This window comes from Sinocyclocheilus grahami, unplaced genomic scaffold (genome assembly GCF_001515645.1).
Source record: "Sinocyclocheilus grahami isolate Dianchi unplaced genomic scaffold, SAMN03320097.WGS_v1.1 scaffold1013.1, whole genome shotgun sequence".
NCBI classification, from domain to species: Eukaryota; Metazoa; Chordata; class Actinopteri; order Cypriniformes; family Cyprinidae; genus Sinocyclocheilus; species Sinocyclocheilus grahami.
In genome coordinates, this window is record NW_015506192.1 from 316,271 (window position 1) to 341,407 (window position 25,137).

A 25,137-nucleotide genomic window follows, 5' to 3' on the forward strand; every position below is an offset into this window, starting at 1 on the left:
TAACGCAGGGAAAAAACTGAAAAGCAGGTCAGTGACATCAGGGCTCTGTTACTAACTAATGTCTGGCATATTTTGTCTAAAATGGTGGAACTGGAATGGCATATATCAGCATAATCAGGTCTGTTATACAAAACTATCCCAGTGCGGTTATCACAAATATCTTCCAAAAAGCACAAAGAATTACCTAATGAAATGCGATTATGAGCATGTTTTGATAAAGAATAAGACCAAGTCCACGGGAAAACATTGCCAAGATAGGAAATCTTTTATTACAGAGAAAAAACTTTTCTTCTAAAATATAGAAATCTGTACAACTTCCGCACAATCAATTTACATGAACTGTACAAATTTACAGCAGTTCATCACAACATACCCAAGAATGAGGAAAAAATGAACACGAGATGTACAGACGAGAAAAATCACAAGATACAGACAGCTTTATCTTGGGTTGCTCAGAATTTTTTCTTTTTCTGTTTTTTGTTTTAATTAAAAAAAAAGAAAGAAAAGATAAGAGGGAAAAAAAAAAACAAGGAAAGTCTATCAGCACAGAGCATGGAAACTGATATATTTTTTACCAAAACAACTTTGGTCCTCTCCAACACTCCTAACACAAATGGCTTCACTTATGAAAGAGGAATTCATGTTAAAATATGAAATACAAAAAGGAACACGTCTACACACAGCAAAATATCAATTATTGGCACTTCCCATATGTATGGTTACGTACTTCCTCTACCATATGTTGTACAATAACAATACATTCTACAAATATGGAACCACCTCAGATGCGAAAGTGGCAATAACATGAATCACTTCTGAAATGACCGACAAAAAATCCCAACCGAATCATTCCCTTCTGTTTTTCACATTTTAACCTGCACATCCATAAGGGTTTCAATGAATGTCTGTGGCCTGAGCTTGGCAATACATTTCAATCGAGACGCGTCGGTCTCAAAGTCACATAACTTCAATGTTTAACCCATTAGTGCATTTCATGTGCTCTTGCCTCCGAGTAGACTTGAGTTTAGACTCACGACGATACTTAAAACTTGTGTGCAAACGCTTACCGAACTGAAACGGAGAGTGGAAATGGTTTGCTGATGTTATTTCGGTGGAGGAGGGGGGTAAAGTAGTTTAAAAGCTGCAGATCTAAAAAGCACTCGATTTGTCTGTTCCAATTTGGTTACGATCACCAGAATAAGGTTAAAAAGCTTTACTATTAAAACCATCGGGCGAAGGGGTCCACCTGTCAGAGTTCAAAGCATTCAGAAGGGTGGGATGGCGAACTGCATCCAAATATCGAGATTCGACCCGTACTTAAAATGTCAAATTGATTTAAAAACGGCTTTCCGCCTCTTAAAAATGGACCAAATCAACATAGAAAAGGACAGCAGTGCATCGACAACCCGGCGTTACCCATGGTCCTCTAGGTTCAAAAGTATTAGCACACATAGGACTGGTCATCAGCACCTTGTCTTGGCAGTTTAGCGGCTAAGCCAAGACCAGTCCTTTGCACGCAAAGTCTGCAACCTGCTTATTTCCGCCCATTCGCGCCAATGTAAACAGAATCGGCCAGAACCAGGAGCACACCGCATGTCTCTTCCCGTCCCGACTCGGCCCTGTACGTAAGGCTCAGTAGGTTTTGGAGTGCGCTCGGTTTGTGTGCTGGCTTGAAAACTCTCCTCAGGGCTGCGAGGAGGGGGCTGGAGAAGATTGTAGCTGCCCTGATCTGAGGGTCCTACCCCCTCCTTCTCCAGGCCAAGGGAGGGAGGTGATATGTTTTGACGGCGCACTCCTAGTTAAGACTGAGACCGGTGACGACTGGCTGGAAAGTGCGTCGGAAGACCCTCTGTAACAAGCGAGCATCACTGGCCCTGCGATTCTACGATAAGGAAACATTGGTCCGATTTTTGATGCGGTCTGTCGTCTCTTGCCACGAACTGGCCTTAGATGGAGAACTAATCTCTAACAGCCTCAATCAGTCATTCGAAAGGATAAAAACGGCTAGAGAGAACGACCCAGGTTTGAAGCGCCTTCAGAAATATTGCAACCAGAGAAAGCGAATTACGACACCTGAATGAGGAGGTACGTGATGGAATGCAGCTGGGTCGATTCGAAACGTCATCCCACACAGTCTAAAATGTCAAAGTGCATTCAACGTCCTTTCTAAACCAGGCAGAAAGTAAAGACCACATCTGTTCCAAGTCAACAAATACAAAAACAAACTTTGCTACATCTTTCATTTTGGTATGACGAGGGGCTTAAATAAATCAAATGTTTTGTTGCGTTGAGTTTTTTTTTTCTCTTTTTTGTTAGAAATTACATTCATCCAGGAGGGAGCCCCTAGAAAAAGCTACAAGCATGAGAACCTTTGCATCACAGTGCCATTGACGGCTAGCGTGGGTAACAGTATGACACAGGTATTCCACCACAGCAGAGCCAGTTCAAGTCGACCTGAAGCCCAAAAGAAGGCCCGGGTGCGTACCAGACATCGAGAAAAGAGACAAAAGTACCGCTTTGTGGTCCAAAAAAGTGAGGGTTTTAGCTAAAAATAGGCTCATAGCGGCTACTCGGGTCTGGTGCGGCTGCCGGTGGGTCTGGGCTTCAGCTCGACAGCGAACAGTGAAATGATAAAACAGGATTTGAGAGTAAGTCCTTAACATTTTAGAGGGAGTTTATGTGATAACAGAAACCGTGAAAGCGAAAGTGCAAAGTCAACATCGATGACGATGGTGGAAAAAGCCGCCCCAGGAGTGAGCTGGGGGGCCGGGCGATGTTTCAGGTCTTCATTAGCTGCCCCAGGGTCAAGCCTCTGGTAGATCCAACACAATAACAGAACAGACAACCAAACGAGTGAAAATTAAACCTACGAGGTTTCCATCACCTGGACGATAGGACACATCCTGGTTTTTTTTTTTCTCCTTCTCCTTGCTCTCTTTTTTATTTTTTAAAAATGACTTCTGTGATCCATTTAGCTGGACACAGTCATCATGTAGGGTTTAGAGGGGCTGGTTCGGCCCAAAACCAGTAGTTCCTCCTTGCAGCTGATGTGACTGTCCACCATCGGGGATACCTGGGCGACAGAGGAGGCGGGGTTGCTGTTTCCAGTGGTGACGCTGGGGTTTCCATTGGTGCTGGGAAGGGACTCGTAGAGCACGCAGATCGAGCCGTCCTCTCCGATGCGGTAGGACACTTCGAATGGGTCGACCCACAATGTGAGCTCACTGGGAAGCAGCAGGTAGAGTTGCTGGATACTCAGGCCGATGCGCTGGCCGGCCTGTCCAACCAGAGGGTCCATCTTGTGGTTGATGCGTATGCAGCGATACCCAGAACCTTTGTTGGGACGGTCTGGGAACCAGTGGTGCTTGTATTGCTCTGTAAGAGAGAGATGGAGGAGGAGGTTTTGTGATCTGGCATATATAAAGTATTAAATAAAAAGCATTGGTAAAAAAAATAAAAAATAAAAAATTGAACAGACATTACATATAATATTAAACTCATTTATTTGATTGAAATGTTGATTTTTCTGTGAAACTTGCACTTTTATCAACTCAGTTACGGATGCATAGATATTAAAATTCTGGATGATAAGTCATGGCCAGTATTACAATTCTGTGTTAGTTTCTATGTTAATTCTATGCTCTTTTTTCTAAAAACAATCATCGAACAATTAAATTAAAATCATTCATTTTAAATTATAACTTTTAATTTTAATGTACATTAAAGGCATTCATTTTAAGATATGTAAAAAAAAAATGTTATTGAAGAACACTATCACCATTTATATTCTTTATAAAAATATATATATTTTTAACTTAGTTGGGAATGCACAGATATTAAAACTCAGATTGATAAGTTTTCACTAATTTTTGTGTTATAGCCAAACAGTTAGTTTGTCTCAAAAAATTTAAAATAAAATCAGTTGTTTTATAATGTAAATTATAATGCACATAAAATATTAATTTTGAGATGTTTAATGATTGTTATCTTAAACTATAAAATTGAGCATACTAAATTATTAGTGAAATTAAAGAACACTTTAATTACTTAATTACCAATTAATTACTTTAAAAATACTACTCGATGTAAAATTAGGTGTAAATGAACATGCATATTTAAATTTCCATTATCAGCTGACAATATTCAGGTATTACTACTAAAAATGGCAGACAGCTCATATGTTCGATAAACAAATATTACAATTTATGTAACTGTTAATTATATTCATCCTTAACTACACTAAGACAATGGTTAGGGTTAGTCGGTTGTTTTTTAGCTTGAGTTCTAGAATGTTCATTTATAGTTTTAAAACCCAGCATTTTATATATAAAATTACTACAGTAAGTTTCAGAATCCAATATAAAACGTTTTATTTTGTTGTGTTATTCAGACAATAAAGGAAACATGGATGCAATTCAAGTAAGGACTTACTAAATAATACATAACTGCAAACACATACCCTAACCATAATAAATTAATCACGGTTTTAAAAAAGAAAATTAAAATTATGATAATTCGGCCTTGTATTGCAGCAAAAGTAAAAAGGGAGCGAGGATGTTTTTCGCAGTGTGAAATGATCGTTGGCAGAACACAGATAAACAACCATTAACCAACTGTGTCAGAAGCCTACGTGACGGAGAGAGAGAGAACCATTTGATTGCACAATCCCCTTTTGGCCCGAGAGTCACAAAGTCTTCAAACACAACGAGAGCAAAAGGGTGAAGTCCTGGCAGAGCAGCTGGAGAGAGATGGACCATCCTCTTAAAGACAAAGCGTCCCTTTCAGACAACCTGATCTGATTAAATATTACAGCTCCAAATGGATCAGCTTTGCTTTGTGCTAGTAAATGTTTGTGTCCACGTATTACCAGCTAATTCATTCGCTAAACATCAAATCACGACTTTTAAAAGTGCCAAGTTACGCCCTACACAAAGAACTCGTTTTCCAAAAAAGAAAATGACTTCTCGCAATTGCGTTTTCCTTCCCTTCTGGCTCTGTGTATTGGGTGACAGGTGGAGAACAGAAGCCGGAGGGATGGGTCTCAAGCCTCTTTGTGCGGCTCTGAAATAGGCCAGGCCCCCGCAGGCCACCTGTAGTCCTGGGTTAGATAATGCCGCCTGTGTGCTGTCTGTGGCGTGACGTACCATTCTCCTGAAAGCCTAGTATACAATGATCAATGCAGATCAACCCACCCACAACTCAACCCACCCAAACCGCAACAATGCTCGTACTACGCATGTATAACGAAGTGAAAATGTTGCTTGTCAACATACAAATAACATTATGGTGGCTGTATTAGGAAGTGTTATTTGTGAAACGAGGCCTGCTGTGAGATTGAGAATTAGGACAAAGCCGTGATGAACGTGTATTTAGTGATGTGATTAGAGAACAGGAAGCAGAGACAGATTTTCAGATCGATCTTACACAACACCTGTGTTTTCAATCTGGCAATCCTCTCTCAAACTCACATTTTAACTGTGTGGAGAAGGAACTAACCCACTTTTTCTACCCAATGGGGATTATGAGGAGTCTTTGTTCCTTTGTGTTGACATATGTTGGGTTGAAAACGCCGGGAAGGAAAGAGAAAAACTAAAGTCCACTGCAACAGTAATACGTGATGTGAAACTAGCAGCCACACATCCTCCCTTCCTCCACCGACGGCCATTTTGTCTGACTGGGGCCTCAACTACATTTGTTTACAAACAGCATTTAGTGACTGCCTGTTCTCAACAAAAATAAAACAAGGATGTAATAATACTGTTTTCTGACTATTTAGAGTTTCTCATCTGACTTCAAAAACTTGTATTTGTGTATAACGTAAATTGACTTGTATTACCATTATATTATTATTGTTAGTAAATTTTATGTTTGATTGTTATTCAACTGCTTAACCACATTTTTATTCTAATTTATTGTTTTCTGAATCTTAACAAAGGGTCTAACAAAATGCTGGTCCATTCGAAAACAATGGGTGGTTGGAACAAAACAAGATAAGGACAACAACATTAAAAGATCACGTTATTTATATGGCTAACTACTGACAATAATAATAATGATTAAAAAAAAACTCCACTTCTGTCTTTGAGCCTTTTTTCTTTCATATGATCAAATATTTGGTTAGGGAAACTAGCATAAAATGTAAAAGCCTGTAATGTAATTAAAATTATTGTTAAGTGAAATTTGCATTTGAATGCAAAACAGCTGAAATGTTATTCTATTGTCTATTCAAATTGTTGCGGTAATTTTTAGTATGCTGTGTGCTTACACGTTTATTATAATAAAACACAAGCACAGTGTGCATCATATGCACTACTACCAGTATGCAAAAGAGACATCAACCCCACATCTGATATCTTCAGACTTGCTGTAAAATTATGTAATTTACTGCCTACAACATATGGCACGCAATTTTAACATTTATTCCTTAAAACTAACTAGTATCTAAATATAAAAGTTCTTTTTTTTTTTTATTACGATCAAGTAACTGAATATGAATGACCTTTTCTCAATTTCACTATTAACCAGTAACAGTAGTAGTAGTACTGGAAAAGGTAGTAGCAACACTTGAAACACATAAAAAACAAACTAACTAACAACCATCCTATTTAAAACAGAATAATATGTCTAGTATGTTACTAATATAACAACTGAATAGTTATTGGGATGGTGACTAGTAACAATCGAAAACACCAGTATGTTATGAATAAGCAATATTGAGATAATAAATGCATAGGTCACTACTGGAATAACTGTCAATGAACAGCAGTCTCTCTTAGAATAGACTTGCTTACTAGTCATTAAAACGATGTAATATTAACCAAAAAAAACACTATAGTTTTATGTGATTAATGTTAAATCGGCTTGCCACATGAAACCGATTTTTTTTTTTTTTTAAATGAACTACATAACCTGTCAGTAAATTGAACTATTAATTACGAGATCAAGTGTATTTTCTATGTATACACATCCATATATTTTTTTTCTGTCTTTTTTTTGGGGGGGGTCGCTGTTTGTGTCAATGTTTTCAGCTGTTTATGTTCGTGCGCGCTTCCGCCTATGTGGCCAAGCACATAAATTAGCTCATAAACAAAGAGAACGATGTTTTTCCACGCTCCTCACAAACAAACGAGACACATAAATAGAAAGTAGATATAATAACATTCACATTCGTCTGTAAATGCTGATACTTACCTGCCAGGATGTCCTGTAGAGTCTGGCTGAATGTTTGGAGCTGTCTGTCGTTCACATGTCCTTTAATCCGCAGGAATCTCGACAGAAACCCGACGGCGGCGTTTATCTCTTGCTTCATCGTTCCTCGGGCACAGAGGGTATGCATCGAGAGGCTCCGGGCGCTGTATGGCCAATGCGCTTTTGTTTCCGTTTGCAAAATGATCCTTGTTTTTCGCGTGTTTTATTTCTCTGATGCCTATGCTGAGCATTTATTTGTCGAGGCAGGGAAAATTCGGAGAGTACTACGTGTTCCAGGACGGTACAGTGCTGTGACTTGGTTTGTTTTGTCCGAAAAAGCACATAGAGATGGCCTCCACCCTCCTCCCCTGTCACTGTCCTCCAGCAGAGTAGACCGTAACGAAAGCGAGCGGGGCTTATGTAATGCCCCCGCGCTAACAGCAGCAACAGCAGCAACAACGAGCCAATCACGACGCTGGCACGAGGTGACGTATGCGCGGAGGAGTGGGCTCATTGCGTCACAACTCTAGAAATAAACAGAGCATGTGAAAAAAGGGCTGGATGATGCTTTTAACCCTTTCCTCTGAACCAAAACATTGCAGACACTACAACATCGATATGTATATGTATCATAACGACTCACGCTGTCATTTAAGAGATGTACTTCTGCATTCAGTAGTATTCACTGTTGTGATATTTGGAATTTCCCACTCTCTTCAAGGGGAAGACCCTGTTAGTGTACTATAGTGTCTTTATAAACTCACACATGTACATCCCACACAACCACACGTTTTCTGTACAGTAGGTGTATTTTAAGGAAGTCTGTTAAATAAGATAAAAAAGAAAGAAAGAAAGGCCCACTTGAGAGGCAAAAACAAGCTTTGATAGTTTTTACTGTCTAATATAATAAGCACACACATTGTAGGATGTTAGTTTTTTTTTTTGCACTATATTTGCATAAAATGACTCTGGCTTTAGAACACTGCTGACAAAAACAGAAAATAACCCCCCCAAAAAGTTGTCAAAACAATTTGTATTAGCTTCAAAAAGAGCAAAAAGAAAATTACGGTCTGTATACTGTAATTAGGTTGTAGACCCGTACATTTCCACGGTTTGTTTTCGTCCCTGAGAGAAACCTTGGCATTAGCAGAACAGCAGGTTAGGATGTTTGTATGTGGCTATGTATTTACTTACCAGTGGGAATAGACCGCTGAAAGGTGTTTCTAAAGGACTACAAGGAACACTCTGACCTAATTATGTTGCTTTTTCTGTTGTGGCCAAAGGCCAATCACCTCTGAACTACCATGTGCTGACTCAAGGCTCAACCTGACCTGCCCTGCACACCTATCGTTCAATTACACTGACATCTTGGTTGGTCCAAGAGCAGATGTCAGTATTTAGCAAATAACTATTCTGAGATCGTTGGGTCTCAGGCCTGGTCATCTTTGCAAATCTCTTTGACGCCACTGTTTAGTTGGCAGTATTAAGAAAGCACATTTTATAGAGGCCACTTCATTTTTAAAAATGTAAAACAAAAAAAAGTAGCATTAGGCTAGTCTCGCATTGCCAGACCTTCAGACTGACGGCTGAAGGTCTGGAATCCATGGCAGCTTTCATTGGCCAAGGCCCGCCCATGAGGCCGTTTGACCGACATGTCAAACAACCAATCACAGTTTGTTTCGTTCAGCGTCACGTTTCACAATAAGCCACAATAACAGACCGGTGTGTAAAACTCTTGGATGTGTTCCGCAAACTTTAAATCCAGCGTTTAGTTGATCCTGATAAGCGCTCGTCATCACAGTTGTAAACACAACGGCTTTCTTCTTTCGTGAGGGGGTTTGGCGTCACGGCATCTTTGTTTCCAGGCGGAACGTTAAAGAACGCAGCACACAAGTCCCCCGGAAATCCTGTATAATCTAACTAATCCGATGACGACTTCGAAAATCCTGAAGTGTTTCCACTTTTGTGTGCCATATGCATCAGATGTTTAGCCAACGGTCCGTGGGCGTGATTTTTAAAAATGTAAAACAAAAAAAAGTAGCATTAGGCTAGTCTCGCATTGCCAGACCTTCAGACTGACGGCTGAAGGTCTGGAATCCATGGCAGCTTTCATTGGCCAAGGCCCGCCCATGAGGCCGTTTGACCGACATGTCAAACAACCAATCACAGTTTGTTTCGTTCAGCGTCACGTTTCACAATAAGCCACAATAACAGACCGGTGTGTAAAACTCTTGGATGTGTTCCGCAAACTTTAAATCCAGCGTTTAGTTGATCCTGATAAGCGCTCGTCATCACAGTTGTAAACACAACGGCTTTCTTCTTTCGTGAGGGGGTTTGGCGTCACGGCATCTTTGTTTCCAGGCGGAACGTTAAAGAACGCAGCACACAAGTCCCCCGGAAATCCTGTATAATCTAACTAATCCGATGACGACTTCGAAAATCCTGAAGTGTTTCCACTTTTGTGTGCCATATGCATCAGACGTTCAGCCAGCGGTCCGTGGGCGTGACGTCTGAGGCTGAGACTAGCATTAGGCTACCATTTAGACTGGCTCAAATGAACCAACAAAATATGGAAGCTTGACTATCTCACAAAAATAGTTACTAGTTATAGCGTGAAATAAACATGAATGAACATCAGAAGGTATCTTGTTTCAACCGCGAAAAGATGTCAATACACCATTTTTCAAGTTCAGGGCCCCGTTCTTTGTACGTCGCTTATTACATCTGAGATGAAATGTCACATCCAAGATGACATCATCGCGCTAATCAGAATCTGGCTAATTCGGTTCTTCGAACGCACCTGTTGTTAATGATTAGTATGGCTGGATTGAGTTATCTGAGATAATTGCGCATTCATGGGTTGGTTTAAAAGGGGCTATGTATCGATACTCGAAACCACGATCAGCAATGCAGCGATTGGCTGGCGGCAAGACAGCAACATAATGACATCATATAATTAATAAAGACACCTGACGAAAAACTTGACAAAAACTTTTGGACTTTTATAAGGAAACAGCCAAGCGAACAAAACTACATAAATGTTATAATAGATCAATGAAATGTGCACTGTTTTTATTTTATTTAAATTTTTTACATGATTCTCAATTATTTATATTCACGATTTCTAATATTTGTACAGGCTTTACATTTTTATTTCAATTTAGTAATTAGCAATTCATTTAGTTTTATATTTGAACAGATTTGTTACGTGACCGCATTATTTAAAGTTTCTTGATCAAGATCATGTTATCTGCATCTCCTGCGCTCCATCAAGCCACTCCCATAACAGCTGTCATCACTCAAATTAATGGACGACTCGACATGATCTGTATAGCATGTGTGTAAGACTCGAATACAATTATGAAGTAATAATTTTATGACGAATAAATCGTAAAAAAAAAAAAAATTATGATGAATTTCAATGAGTAAAACTGTCTGTGTCTATAGTATTAAAGACTACACAACATTGTCATATTATCTTTAAATTATTTTAAAATTATTATTATTTTAAATTATTGTCCCTGGATTAGTAGGGGACTCTTGTAATAAAGTAGCAGTGGTAGCGGACAGATTTTAAGTATCAATTCTGCTTAAAAAGATGCAATCTAATCCTGTTTACATTAAATAAACCTGCTCCCGAGCAGGTTTAAGCTTACGGACCTGTTGCTATGACAGCAACTCCTGGAGGAGCTTCGAAGAACTAAACAATCCAAGATCATGCCAAATCGTCAACAATCAAATCCAGCTCACTGAGTTAGCAATGTACAAAGAACGAGCCCCAGGTCCACCGACGTTAATCTACTCTCCTGTCTTGTTTGTTTGTCAGACAAAAATGGTGTTATGATTGGTCAGATCGCCTGTCAATCAAACTCTCTGCAAAGGGTCAACTGTGAGTTTTTTTACATCTCACATTTCTAACTTTTTTCTCACAATTCTGACTTGCAAAACGTAACCTCAGAATTGTGAAATATGAACCGTCACTTCTAAGGGAAAATGTCAGAATTGCGAGATGTTAACTCACAATTGCGAATTATAAACTGTAAGTTCTGAGAAGAAAAGTCAGAATTGTGAGGTATAAACTCGCAGTTGTGAGGAAAAAAATCAGAATTGAGATGAAGTCGCAATTACCTTTTTTTTTTTTTTTATAAGAAAACAGAATTACGAGATGTAAACTCTGAATTTAGACAATAAAGTCCAAGATGTAAGCTCTGTATTCTTAGATGTAAACACAAAATTGCAAGAATTTTTTTTTCTAAATTTCTGTCATACAATTTTGTGTTCAGAATTGCGAGAAACAAAGCCTTAATTGTGAGATAAAAAGTTGCAATGATTATAATTTTATATATATATATATATATATATATATATATATATATATATATATATATATATATATATATACACACACTTTTATTCCATGACAGAAAAAGGCTTCCATAACTTCCATAGGCTATATTTGAATCACAATATATTAAACTAAATCCATGAAACAGTTAATAATTAATATAGTCGACTGAATCGAAGCCTCAGGTAAACATGGCAGCCAAACAGAAAATAGCAGGCCTAGTTGCCATTCACCGGCACTGGAAAAATCCAGCGAGACAATAATACAAATTTTAGTGAATCACATGAATCACAACATCACTATATCTGTCCTCTCTCCACCCACAAGTCCAGAGACTCAAAGGGAGAGGATTTCATGCGTTTTGCAGGACTGAGATCAACTTTCCCTGTTTCTTTTAGGTAGGATTTTGACAGTGGGGGTACTGACTCTAAATGTTAACACTGAAACCAGAACAGTGCTATACTTAGTCCTCCATAGCCCATAGTGCATCAAAAGTAACAGTGATACCCCATATTGTCAATTACTGACCCATTACCGGAATACAGATTCCACACAGACAAGAATAATGACTGTGAAAGAGAACAGAAGGAAAGCAAACCTTTCTCACTTTTCTCAAGGTGAATGAGATGGACTATGTAAGACAACACCAATAAAAAGACATGCTATGGGTTCACTTGACTGAGACAATGTTTTATTACCCCGTTATTTCTCCATCCCTCACTCTTGACCTCTCTTTAGAGAATATTGCCTTCATCCGTTAGAACTGACGCAATCTTTCCCCTTGACGCAGCTGATAGAGTGAGTAAACATGAGAGAGGGATATCAGAGAGGTGAAGACTGAGAATAGAAGGGTAGAAGAACAGAAATATACTTACAAGGACATAGATAGAACTCTCAGTTATCTAAATTAAAATATCAGTTGTCTCAGAGTGTTGACACAAGTCAACTTGTAATTTCTAATAATATAATCTTATTTAATAATTAAATTTATTCATGTCTGTGATATTTTTATGTTTTTAAGAAGTCTTTTGTGCTCATGAAGGCAGCATTTATTTGGTAAAAATACAGAAAAAAACTGTAAAATTGTGAAATATTCTTGCAATCAAAATAATGGTTTTCTATTTGAATATACTTTAAAATGTATTAAATATATTTAAAATGCTGTTCTTTTTCACTTTTTTCAGCAAAAAAGTGAAAAAAGTATCACAGGTTCTAAGAAATATATTAAACATTCAGCATTGCCAGACCAGAATATTAAAATAGAAAACCATTATTTTAAATTATAATTTAAAGTTTAAAGTATAATATAACGTTTTTTTCTGTATTTTTTATCAAATAAATGCAGCATTGATGAGCATAAAATATTTCTTACTGATCCCAAACTTTTGAACACCAGTGTAATATAGCAGATTATATATATCTATTTATTTATTTATTTTTCATAAATGTAATTAGGGATGCACCGATATGAAAATTTTGGCCGATACCGATAACCGATAATTCTTTATTTTGGAAAGCCGATAACTGATATGTTGGCCAATAAATCTATATCCAAATTTTTATATACTTTTTGAGAGCCTGATTACAAAAAAGGTCTCATCATTAAAAACCACATCCCAAACACTTCAACATAAGCAGCCTAGTTTGAACGGTGTACGTTTTAAAAATAATTTGACTCTCCTATTTAACATTACATTGTGGCAACATTCTACCATAATGGAATGACATTTTAAATTAACCACACAGTATCCCACACCCATCACACAGACACATTTTACACACATTACACATACCGTGAATGATTTTCATTGGACTGAGTATGAGTGTGGTATTTGGGTTGAGTCTCTGACTCACAGTCCTGGTTCAAACTAGAAACAGTCTTGAAATAAAAATACCAGTATTAGTTTGCACACTTACTTGATACTGTTGTTTTCGATCCACACTTATTTACAAAACATTTTATTTAGAGGCTCCATCTGTTGTTCTATCAGATAGTGACATTAATAGATCATTGTATTTAAATCTCTCAGGTAAGAAAGTGTTTGTTAAAACTGAGAAAAAAAGAAAAAAAAAACTACAGCTAACTCAAAAGTTCAATGCAATTCTATCAGTATTTCAGAGTATGCAAAGTAAGTCATAAAAAGGAAAGCCAATAAACCTCAGGAACTGCAAAGATATTCAACATGGCTTATGAATAAACTGCTGATGGAAAAAAGGGAAAATGTCCTTCAGGTATATAACTATGGGTCCAAATGAAACCTCCAAACCCCTCAATGACTCATCTCCCTCTCTTTCCTCCAGTTCTAATCCAGGAAGTATGGGAGTGCGCTTTCTAACGGTTGGAAGTGAAAACCCCCAACTGTGTGGTTTGGCCATGGCTTCTACACGCAGGACATTCCACTGGAAACTCAACCCCTTTTCGGCTCAGAGACCTTCACACGCTTCCCATTAATTTCCACAGGCTCTGAAAACACGTTTTTGAAACACTAACGAACAAGGAAGCGACATTCGGGAAGAATTTATTTTTCAGAATTTTTCAAACTGTTGGCCCTTGATAACCTCTGAATTGAGCTTAAGCAACCTTACAGACCGTGGCTCTATTAATAGGGGTGCTAATCTGTGCTCCCCACACTCCGTATCTGTCCATCTCCCCTAGTCGCCAGGCTGGTATGACTTTATTTTTAGAGGCGAGAGAGAAGAGGAGTCCATTCCAGAATATCCTCATAAGCCCTCGGCTCCATCAGATACTCAGGAAAAAGATATTGTGTAACTTTGCTGAGACACATATTCTGGGTTTAGCATCCTTAACTACTTCAGTTTTACTATTTGTTTGTTTTTGTATTTTTTAGCCTTTAGATAAAGAAATCCTTTAAATGTTGTATTTGGCCCTGCCATATTAATACTCAAATTTTACTGTTACTAAAAATATTACAAAATTTGACTGAATTGGCATCCAGTTTTTACAAAAATAATACTCACCAAAAATATGTATGTATGTATGTGTGTGTGTGTGTGTGTGTGTGTCTGTATATATACACATACTGTCAGGATCATGGACCTGTTTTGTTATGTTTTGCCCGTTTCTGTTCCTGTGTTCTCTTATTTGGTCATGTTCCTGTCCTTGTTTAGTTAATTAGTCATTCTGTGCACCTGTGTTTGGTAATTGTCCTGTGTTTATAAGTTCTTGTCTGTGCATTTCTCCTCGGTCGGGTCTACTTGTTGGATGTTGTGTGTTTCCCGTGGTTCCTGTTGTGGATTATCCCCTGTGATTCCTGGATTAAAGACTTTTGCTTGTACTCCATGTTTCTCTCTCGTTCCTCCCACAGCGAAACGTGACACATACATATTTGTTAATTTATATAAGGTATAGTAACTATAGTATATTAGTATTACAGTTATTTTTTTTGTTCTACTCATTTTCTTATAACAGTACGTTTTAATTCAAATTATTTAATTCTATAAATGTCTATCCATATCAAAAAATTATAACACTATTATATATATGCATATATTATATATAGTGTGTTTGTAGATAGATAGATAGATAGATAGATAGATAGATAGATAGATAGATAGTATTGTCTGTTGATTAAATAAATAAACCTATTTGTTAACAAACGTTTTTGCTGACAAGATCAACACTCTCCTCAACAGATTCATCAGAGCTTACATTTTCTTTAACAAAAATCTACCACCTACACCAGGCCTGAGCATCTGTAAGTGCATTCAAATGAAAATATAATTTGTGCAAAGTCCATAGACAGGGTAGCAGAGGGATTGAGGAACATCACAGCAGCATTCTGGCCTGTACTTAAGCGGTTTTGCCTTAAATGAGGCGTAGCAGATCAGGGCTGATCCAGCTCTCTGAAGTCATGGAACACAGTCTGGCTGTGGGAGGAATGTTACGGGTTTAGACTTGAACCGCTTCAGCTGTTTTGTACATATGCTGTGGGTGTTATTTTAATCTCCGCTGTAATCACGAAATATCACACACCCCAATATCATAACAGAAAGGATGCAACCTTGTCCAGCCTGCCCGGTGTGCGTGTGTCCATGTCCTTGCAGTTTTGCCAAGTACTATGTGTTTCTTCGTGAGTATGTATGTGTGTGTGTGAGGACACGTTCAAGAGCCCATATGGATGTCTTCCAGGTTTTCGTCTCAGCTGAAGCACACATTCACCACCCTGTGAGTCACATCCGTTAGCAGGTCTGTGTTTGTGTGTGTTTTAGCATGAGCCTAAACACACTGTAAACTCTCTCCTGTCACTGAATTCATAAAGAGAGTTCTGTACTACAGTAATTCTCCTGTCAACGCTAATTTGGGTGTAAAGGAAGAAAAATATCTAAATATGAACTCAAACATTTAAATACTTTGAATTTTATATAATTGAGTGTGAGTTAGAGTTTAATTGAGTGTGAGTTAGAACTATGAAAGGACCTCGGACTATTAAAATTTTCCTCTAGAATGCAAGAGAGGACTGATTTTTCAACCAACCAACTAAACAAATACATAAAATCATACTTAAATAAGTGTCCAGAGCTATGAAAGAACAATTTTCATGTCATCCCAGGATGAAATTAAATATTTAATTATTATTATTATTAATAATAATAATATTTCTTAAATAAAATATAAAATAATACTCAAAATACAAGATGAAGTATTTTTATACTCAAATGTCCAGAGATATGAAAAATGTCAAATTTCATACATACACACACTCATACATACATATTATATATACATACAGTAGTCAGCATTTGAAGTGGATCAAAACCTTTCATTAAAGTTGTCCTAAAACCTTAAAAGCGTTCTTGTCTTAGGACAATTTTGATTAACTTTTTTTATCCACTTTAAATATTGTTTGACTACTGACTAGACTACTGTATATATATGTGACACTGGACGACAAAACTAGTCATAAGGGTCAATTTTCGAAATTGAGATTTATACATCATCTGAAAGCTGAATAAATAAGCTTTCCAGTGATGTATGGTTTGTTAGGATAGGACAATATTTGTCCGAGATACAAATATTTGAATATCTGGAATCTGAGGGTACAAAAAAAACGAAATATTGAGAAAATCGCCTTTAAAGTTGTCCAAATGAAGTTCTTAGCAATGCATATTAATAATCAAAAATTAAGTTTTAATATATTTACAATAGGACATTTACAAAATATCTTCATGGAACATGATCTTTACTTAATATCCTAATGATTTTTGGCATAAAAGAAGAATCAATAATTTTGACCCATACAATGTATTTTTGGCTATTGCTACAAATATACTCCAGCGACTTAAGACTGGTTTTGTGGTCCAGGGTCCACAAATATATATATATATATATATATATATACACACACACACATATACATATACATACACACACACACACACACACACACATATATATATATTTTTTTCTACAACTTGATTGGAGTCCACCTGGGGTAAATCTAGTTGATTGGACATGATTTGGAAAGGTATATAAAATAAAAGGCCTCATAGCTGACAATGCATATCAGAGCGAAAACCAAGCTATGAGGTCAAAGGAACTACCTGCAGAGCTCAGAGACAGGATTGTATCAAGGCACAGATCTACTCATCACCTGCGGAGTACCATCTCAAAAGTAAAGTGTGCTGATAGCAGCCTCTTGCTGTGGGGTTTTTCAGCGGCAGGGACTGAGGGACTCTTCAGAGTAGAAGAAAAGCTCAATACACTAAAATATTGAGATAGCCTTAATAAAAACCCAGTCCAGAGCATTCAGAACCTCAGACTGGGCCGAAGGTTCAGTGGACAATGACCCTAAGCACACAGCCAAGGCAACACAGGAGTGGCTTAGGGACAACTCTGTGAATGTCCTAGAGTGGCCCAGCCAGAGCCCTGACTTGACCCCTATGGAACATCTCTGGAGAGACCTGAAAATGGCTGTCCATCGACGGTCCCCATCCAACCTGAATGACCTTGAGAGGATTTGCAAAGAAGAATGGCAGAAAATCCCCCAATCCAGGTGTGCAAAGCTTGTTGCGTCATACCCAAAAAGACTTGAGGCTGTAATTGCTGCCAAAGGTGCTTCAACGAAGTACTGAGTAAAGTCTGAATACTTATATGACATTTCAGTTTTTTCTTTTTAATAAATTTACAGACATTTCTAAAATTCTGTTTTCACTTTGTCATTATGAGATACGGAGTGTAGATTAACGAGAAAAAAAAAATATTTAAACAATTGTAGTATCAGGCTGCAACATAACAAAATTGAAAAGTGAAGGGGGTCTGAATACTTTCTGAATGAAAAATATATATATATATTGTTATAAATGATAATAATTCTAAAATAAAATAATACTCAAAATATAAGAAGATAGTAGTAGTGATAGTATTATACTCAAATAAATGTCGAGAGATATGAAAGAGCTTCCTCTGGCCATTCAAATTCTCATATCAGCTCAGAGATTTTTTTTTTTTTTAAGTATAGATGTTACTATCATGTACAGGTGCATCTCAATAAGTATTCACTTATGAAGTATTCTAATTTGTTGAGATAGTGAATTGGTGGGTTTTTGTTAAATGTGAGCCAAAATCATCACAATTAAAAGAACCAAATCGTTAAACTACTTCAGTCTGTGTGCATTTAATTTATTTAATACATGAGTTTCACAATTTCAGTTGAATTACTGAAATAAATGAACTTTTCCATGACATTCTAATTTATTGAGATGCACCGGTATTTAGCCCGATAATTAGGATCCATTTCACATTTAAAAACACAAAATGTCACACTGACTATCCCTAACTATCACCACAAAAAAGCGTTATATCAGTGCAAGCAGCTACAGTCTGCTCAGTCCACACTGATCTCAGGCATGTCTCAGGCTACGAATAGGCAAATAGATGACACAGCTCCTGAGGACTTAAAAGGGTGTGTGTGTGAGTGAAACATGACAGACAGCCAACAGTGAGTCATTCTATAACAAGCTCAGCAGCTGTTGCCTTATCAGATAAGGCAGAAACCCATCACACATGCACAAGATACACTCACAAACAACTAATACCCGTTTTACAACTTGCTATAAAAACGCTACTTTATTAAAACACCGACCAGATTTTACTTCCTGCTACATCTGAGGACCTTTACTACAAAGTTTAGAGTTAGAGTTTATAGTAAAATGATACCTTATTACAGAAAGGAAAATATCCTCCTTCCAGAATAACTGAACTCAAGGTATCACAAATGTAAGTGATGACATTAAATACCGCAGATAAAAAAACTGCCATCAGCAAATGTGAACCTATGCAGTCGGATTATTTATTAATCAGGGACAAAAAGTTTAATTTCTAGGGTCAGCTTGACCTCAGGGTGTAAATGGACATGATAAAACTGGGTTTACTATATGACTAAGGCAGTCTGTGCTGTAGATTGGATGTGTGTTGACTCTTTGCTTGAGGTTGTGCTGTTGATGCAGGTTTAGAGATTAGGCCTCTGATCTGTTTTCAGTAAACGGGAGCAGCTTTCACACAATTAAAAGAAAAAAACTTTCCCCACTCTCGACCTCATCACATCCCCCTCACAAGCTATTTAAAGAGACGTCTTGCACATATGTATGTATGAGTGTGTGTGGAGGGGGTTGTTGTAGAAAAGTTGATGCTGAAAGAATCTAAAACTAGAAAAAAATATGTAATATGTCCATCACTGACACACTAAATCTGACGTCCCAGGGACACATCTTTAAAACCGGTTAAGATGTGCTCATTAACTGTTATAATGTCAGATAACTACCTTAAGAACAGGATTACATTTCTAATTTACATCTCATCTGCACCTATTAATGTTTGATGTCTGTCATTTCATAGTTATTCAGATAGGATTAAAAATCTAGTAATTTACATATAATTCATTTCTAAAAGTAAAAATAGATCTTTCTTTTGTGGTAGGGTTGATGAAAATGTTTACAGAAAATAAGAAAAAATATGTTCACCTGACTGATTTATCTTGAATGGGACATTTGAACCATCACCATAGAGATAGGTGGATGGATATGGGGGGGAGAGAGAGAGAGAGAGAGAGAGAGAGAGATTCAGAGTACTACTGAAAAGTTGGTTTAGGGTTAGTAGGTCATTTATTTTATTGTTGCTGTGTGAGAAAAACAAAGACCTGTTTTTCTCAGTATTGAAAATCGCAAAGCACGTCTGCAAACCTCAACCTCCTCTGGGGAAACTAGTCCCATCCAACCGGGGCAGTAAGTCAACTATCACTCAGACTTGGGTATTTGTTGGGACATGTACCTGTCAGGTGTAAAACAAACTCAAGCAGAGGATGGGAGGGGGAGCACGAATGAGAAAATTAGCTGTGGGTGTGTAATATGGCAGCTGTGAGGACAACTCAATGACAATAACAGCCAAGCAGAGAAGAAACTCAAGACAAAGCGGTTCCTGCCCTTCACAGGTTTATCAGTTTTCACTTAATCCTCATCACCCGGAGTCAACATATGCTCAGGAGGCCCTGGAGCCCGAGCACACATCATGCCAATTTCATCAATGAGTTTACTATTATTGGAGTATGCTTTAGAAGAAAATACTTTTTTAGATTAGTTTTTCTACTTCAAATTTTCACATTTAATTTAATATGTTTCTTAATGTTTCTTTGTAATTATTTGTGATTTTTTTTTATCATGTGTGAACAGAACCCGTTGAACAGGTTTAAGATGTTGTAACATTGCCGGGAAAGATCCACATTGATGCTATTGCTATATGTGTGAATTAACGGTTTTGGCTCATTATTGTCCAAGAGAGACAGTCACAATGTTCTGTTGGGGTATAAGCCTGTGACGTGTGAAAGCCTGTGACAGTTTATTTCGGAAAGTTATGTAGTCACATTAGACAGAAGCTAAAATGAAAGCGCTTCTCTTTATCTGCATGGATAGACAAATGCATCAACTGAATGCTGTTAGAGGTTATCTTAGTATCTTAATATATGATTCTTTATCCGTGCGGATAGACAAATTAATCAACTGTCAGAGATTATGTTACCTTCTTAACGTATTAATATATGACATCACAAAGATGTAATAGCTGATTGGTGAATGCAGAAAGCCATTGATTGTGAAATTTGGCAACAAAAAAAAAGGAAAATTAATCAAATAAAATAAAAATAATTTTCTTAATGAGTTTTTTGTTTTGTTTTTCAGTAAAAATCTACCTTAAAACCAGGAGAGCTTGACATTTTTGCATTATTTTTGTTTAAACAAACAAGTTTTCATTGTCATCCCTCACTCTCTCCTCTCCTCCCCTCGTCTGTTTATAGGCTTCAGTCTCTGCTGACTGAATCAGTGATGAGACGTGCAGCGACAGAAAAAGACAGGTGTGCACAGCTGAGGCAAACTCTCAATGGCTACAGAACAAGGTGTGTGTTCAGACAGACCCACCCTCAAACTCCATTTCCTGCTGACTTACCTCTGATCTGTCCATTACAGTATTCACTATTGCACAAATAATCTCACCAAATGATCAGAAAACTTAATGCAGTTAAATTAAAGAGTGAAACAGTGTAATAGCCATAAATCATTTTTAAGCATATGGGTAGAGCACCTTGAATATGTAATCCACTACAGTGATGAGTCTGCCAGCAGTGGATATATGGATGCTCCTCCATTTGAATCTACAGCAATTTAATGCTTTCTGGGAATTAATCCTGAGTCACATGTTAAATAATATAGTGAAACCATTAATCAGTCCTAGTGGATCAATCCGACCTTTGTCAGTGTCTCAAATTAATTACCAGTCCTGTGACTTCAACAGTCCAGTTGTGTCAGAGCATCACAGCTGCAAAGGATATACGCCGGTGCTGAATCATTGAAACGTCAACCATACCAAAGCAGTAGTTGCCATGGTTTCTTAAAAAACAGTTTGTGAAGGAACATCCTCAATTGACTAAATCCTAGCATATCAGCAGTTCTTGAGAACATAATTGCTTGCTTAATGCTTGACAAGACAACAGTCATTTCCTGAATCTGATTAATCTGAATGACAATACAACAATTATTCATCTGATCATTCATCTAGGAGTGTCTCGGGTATTTTACATTCTAAAAATCATCCCCCAGTAGGCTATTTCCTGGTCTTGTGTTTTGGTGCTATTATTATTGCTACATTCTTCACCAGTAGAGGTGTAAATTACATGAGCATTATTGCAGTAAATTTGCACATTTAACTATAGTAATATTGAAAATGAATACTTCGGCTCATTTAAACTTCAAAGGAAAAAATTACTATTTTTTTTCTAATAAATTAGAGTGTCATGGAAAAGTTCATTTATTACTACTAAAAAAATACTTTTTACTTTTTAATTTAATTTAGACCTTCATCTTTACAGTTTTGCAAACATACAAAGAATAAATATAAATAATATTTAAATACACATTTATACAACAATTATTATATATATATATATATATATACATATACATACACACACACATACACACACACACACACACACACGAGCGTATTTGACAATTTTACTGTTTTTAATGTATTTTCAATCAATTAAATGCAGCCTTGGTAAGCATCAAAGACTTCTTTGAAATTTGTTTTTACCAAATCGAAGTATTCCAATCGTCTGACGATAGATAGATAGATAGATAGGTAGGTAGGTAGGTAGGTAGGTGTGTGTGTAGAATAGATGACAGAGCTGAGCCCTTAAACCCAGCAGTCAGACAGCCCATCAATGCATACTATGTTTCTAAACATCATTAAAAAATGAGACGGCATTATGCCGAGGGGTCCCAGAGGGAGATTCGGAAAACTGAGTGTGGGAATTACAGCAGATGTCTGAGATAAAGACACCAGCAGGAACATACAGTGCCTGCTACATACATAATCAGACATCTGAAAGACTCCTATCTACCTTCATACACAATCACAGACAAATGAGCACTCAAAACACCCACGAGTGAAAGACCATCAGAAGGACAGAGCGAAAACAAATGGGGGATGGGGGAAACATAAGAGGAAGGAAAGGGACTGAATAGAGAAGGAAGAACTAATGTAATTTAATCTTGAACATTGTGCTGCTCATCATATTTCAGATTGGATCTTCACCCGTCTGAAGGGTAGAGGTGTGCTTGGCTCAAATCAGATTTCAGCTGGGAAATTGTTCTTTGTTCAGGCACTGTTCTCAGTCTAACAGCTGCCTAACAAACTTAACTGGCTGATTTGTTTGAATGCTTCATATTAAGAGTTTAATTTGTCTGTGTCCTTTGCTTTAAAGGGGTCATATCATACATTATTATTACTTTCTTCCCCCGCATGTTCACATTTTTTGTTGTTATATAAACTTTATTTGGTTTTCATGACCATTTTCCACCTCACTGAACCTTTAAATTAAACTAAACATAAATTAAATTAAACTTAATTTTTGTTGTTGTTGTTTTAAAACTATAGGGTTACATAAACAGGTTTAAAAAACAATTTGAGTTCAAATGGGTCATTCGCAATGCTAAAATCAGACTGAAATGATCACAGATATTTTTTTAAAATAAAGCCGTTCTTATAAAAATAATCCTGGTTCTAATACTGGGGTCCTTCAGAATGAAGCGGAGAGATGTAGGTGCTACACACAGCCATTAATAGCATATGGTTTGAAAGACTTTCCAACATTTTAATGTATTTTTAGTTGTTCTGTTGTTTAGGAACCACAGTATTTATCCTGCTTCTCTCTTACAACTTCACCACGACTGCGTGGGCCAAACTCTCGAACTCTCAATATGCATTTTTGACAAAAATAGTTATGATCATTTGTTAAAGTTCAGTTGTCTGAATCAGAAATTTTAGAACAATGAAGACAAATGTAGTAGTCTACTCTATACAACTTTACAAGTCTCCAAAAATGTTCTTTTTGGACTGTGTTCTTATAATTACAGTATGTTTCATAATAAATCAAGTTTTTTTATCTCAAAACATCAAGAAATTAGATTTTTATGAATATTTAATATTCCAATATTTTAAAAAAAAGATAGTCACCTTCTCTTTTTAGCAGAGGAGTTTTGTATGGAAAACTACTGTACTTAATTACTTATTGTATAATTACTTATTGTAATGTACTTATTGTACTGTACTTCAGCCCCATTGTAAAAAAAAATGCAATCATGACTTTGTATCTCACAATATGACTTTATTTCTCATAATTACCATTTTATATTTCATTACATATATTTTTATGCTTTCTCGCTCCGTTACCTTTTTTTATCTTTTACTCTGAGGAAACAGGCTTCTATAGTTTTGTATTCACCCTTCAGACAGCGATCTCTCATGTCAACGAAAAACTAATTTAACTGAAGGATAACATATATTTTTATGCTTTCTCGCTCCGTTACCTTTTTTTATCTTTTACTCTGAGGAGGAAACAGGCTTCTATAGTTTTGTATTCACCCTTCAGACAGCGATCTCTCATGTCAACGAAAAACTAATTTAACTGAAGGATATTTGAGACCAAGAAAACAAATTAGATGGCCTGGCAGGGAAAAAACTAGAGAAGGATTTCGGACCCCACTGCCTGCGGCACTTTTGGTCTTTCATTTCATGTAACTGCTGCCTTTATCTCTTTTTCTTTCCCTCTCCTTATAATTCTATCACTCACACATTGTTCTTCTCTCCAGCCCCGGCCCACAGGTACCCATCCGAAGCCTTAAATACACCAGAGAGGTTAAAGGTCATGCATTATGGAGCTTTTGTTTTTGTTTGAAAAAGAGTCCTGGAAACCGGGGCAAACACGTCAAATCAGTGTGCATGCTGTTACACTGACCTCAGGTCAGTGCTAATGAGAGGTCAAGCCTGACCGAGCCTGTGGCTCAGTCTGATTACAAAGAAGGGAGGAGAGAAAGGAGGTCAAATGTGTTTTGGCCAGTAAAGTGTCATCACTATTAGAGAGATGCACATATGAAGAAAGACATAGTTGTCCATTTAATGAAAGGTATATGCCTTCTGGGAACAGTTTAGTATGGATTCGTCTAAGGGGGCATTGTCAGCTTCTTATAGATGAGTCAATGACATGATGCTCATTTTTTCTGGATCTATTTTATTATTATTATTATTATATAAATTATATATTTATTAATAAATATACAAATATATACGTAACATTATAATACAATAATAACATATATATATATAATATAAATAAATAATATAATAAAAATAAGAATTTTGGAGGACATGAAGTAAAAATGTACTAATATCACAATGAAGGCTTCACTAAAAAGCTTCAACAAAATATGAAATTCCTGAAAAGAAAGCCAGGTAGTTTGGCATAAAAAAAACAAAAAAATTTTTTTGTAAATAACCAACATAATCAGCAGAAAAAGTTAGTTCATATTGTATATAATGTGTGACTGCACAAAAAGTTATTATACTTATGATACATTGTATATACTATATTAACCATGATGATATGATATATGGTAACATAATATTTAGGAGTTAAGAATTCATTATACTTGATAAAACAACACTTTATACTTTGAAAATGTGTATTTAATAATGAGATGTTTACACTCACACATATTCAAGGTGTTAGCAAAATGACTACTTTTGATATTAATTTTGA

At 36.7% G+C, this 25,137-nt stretch overlaps 1 protein-coding gene across 1 annotated transcript; it reads right to left on the minus strand.

The window, feature by feature from the left end:
* Nucleotides 1-249: 249 nt before the first annotated feature.
* LOC107565641 (protein BTG1-like) lies at nucleotides 250-7,595 on the minus strand. The gene is made up of 2 exons (XM_016250903.1): nucleotides 7,192-7,595; nucleotides 250-3,375 (listed from the first exon to the last, which is right to left on the minus strand). The coding sequence occupies exons 1-2, from the start codon at nucleotides 7,334-7,336 to the stop codon at nucleotides 2,972-2,974; spliced, it is 549 nt and encodes a 182-aa protein (XP_016106389.1). The 5' UTR covers nucleotides 7,337-7,595; the 3' UTR covers nucleotides 250-2,971.
* Nucleotides 7,596-25,137: the final 17,542 nt, after the last annotated feature.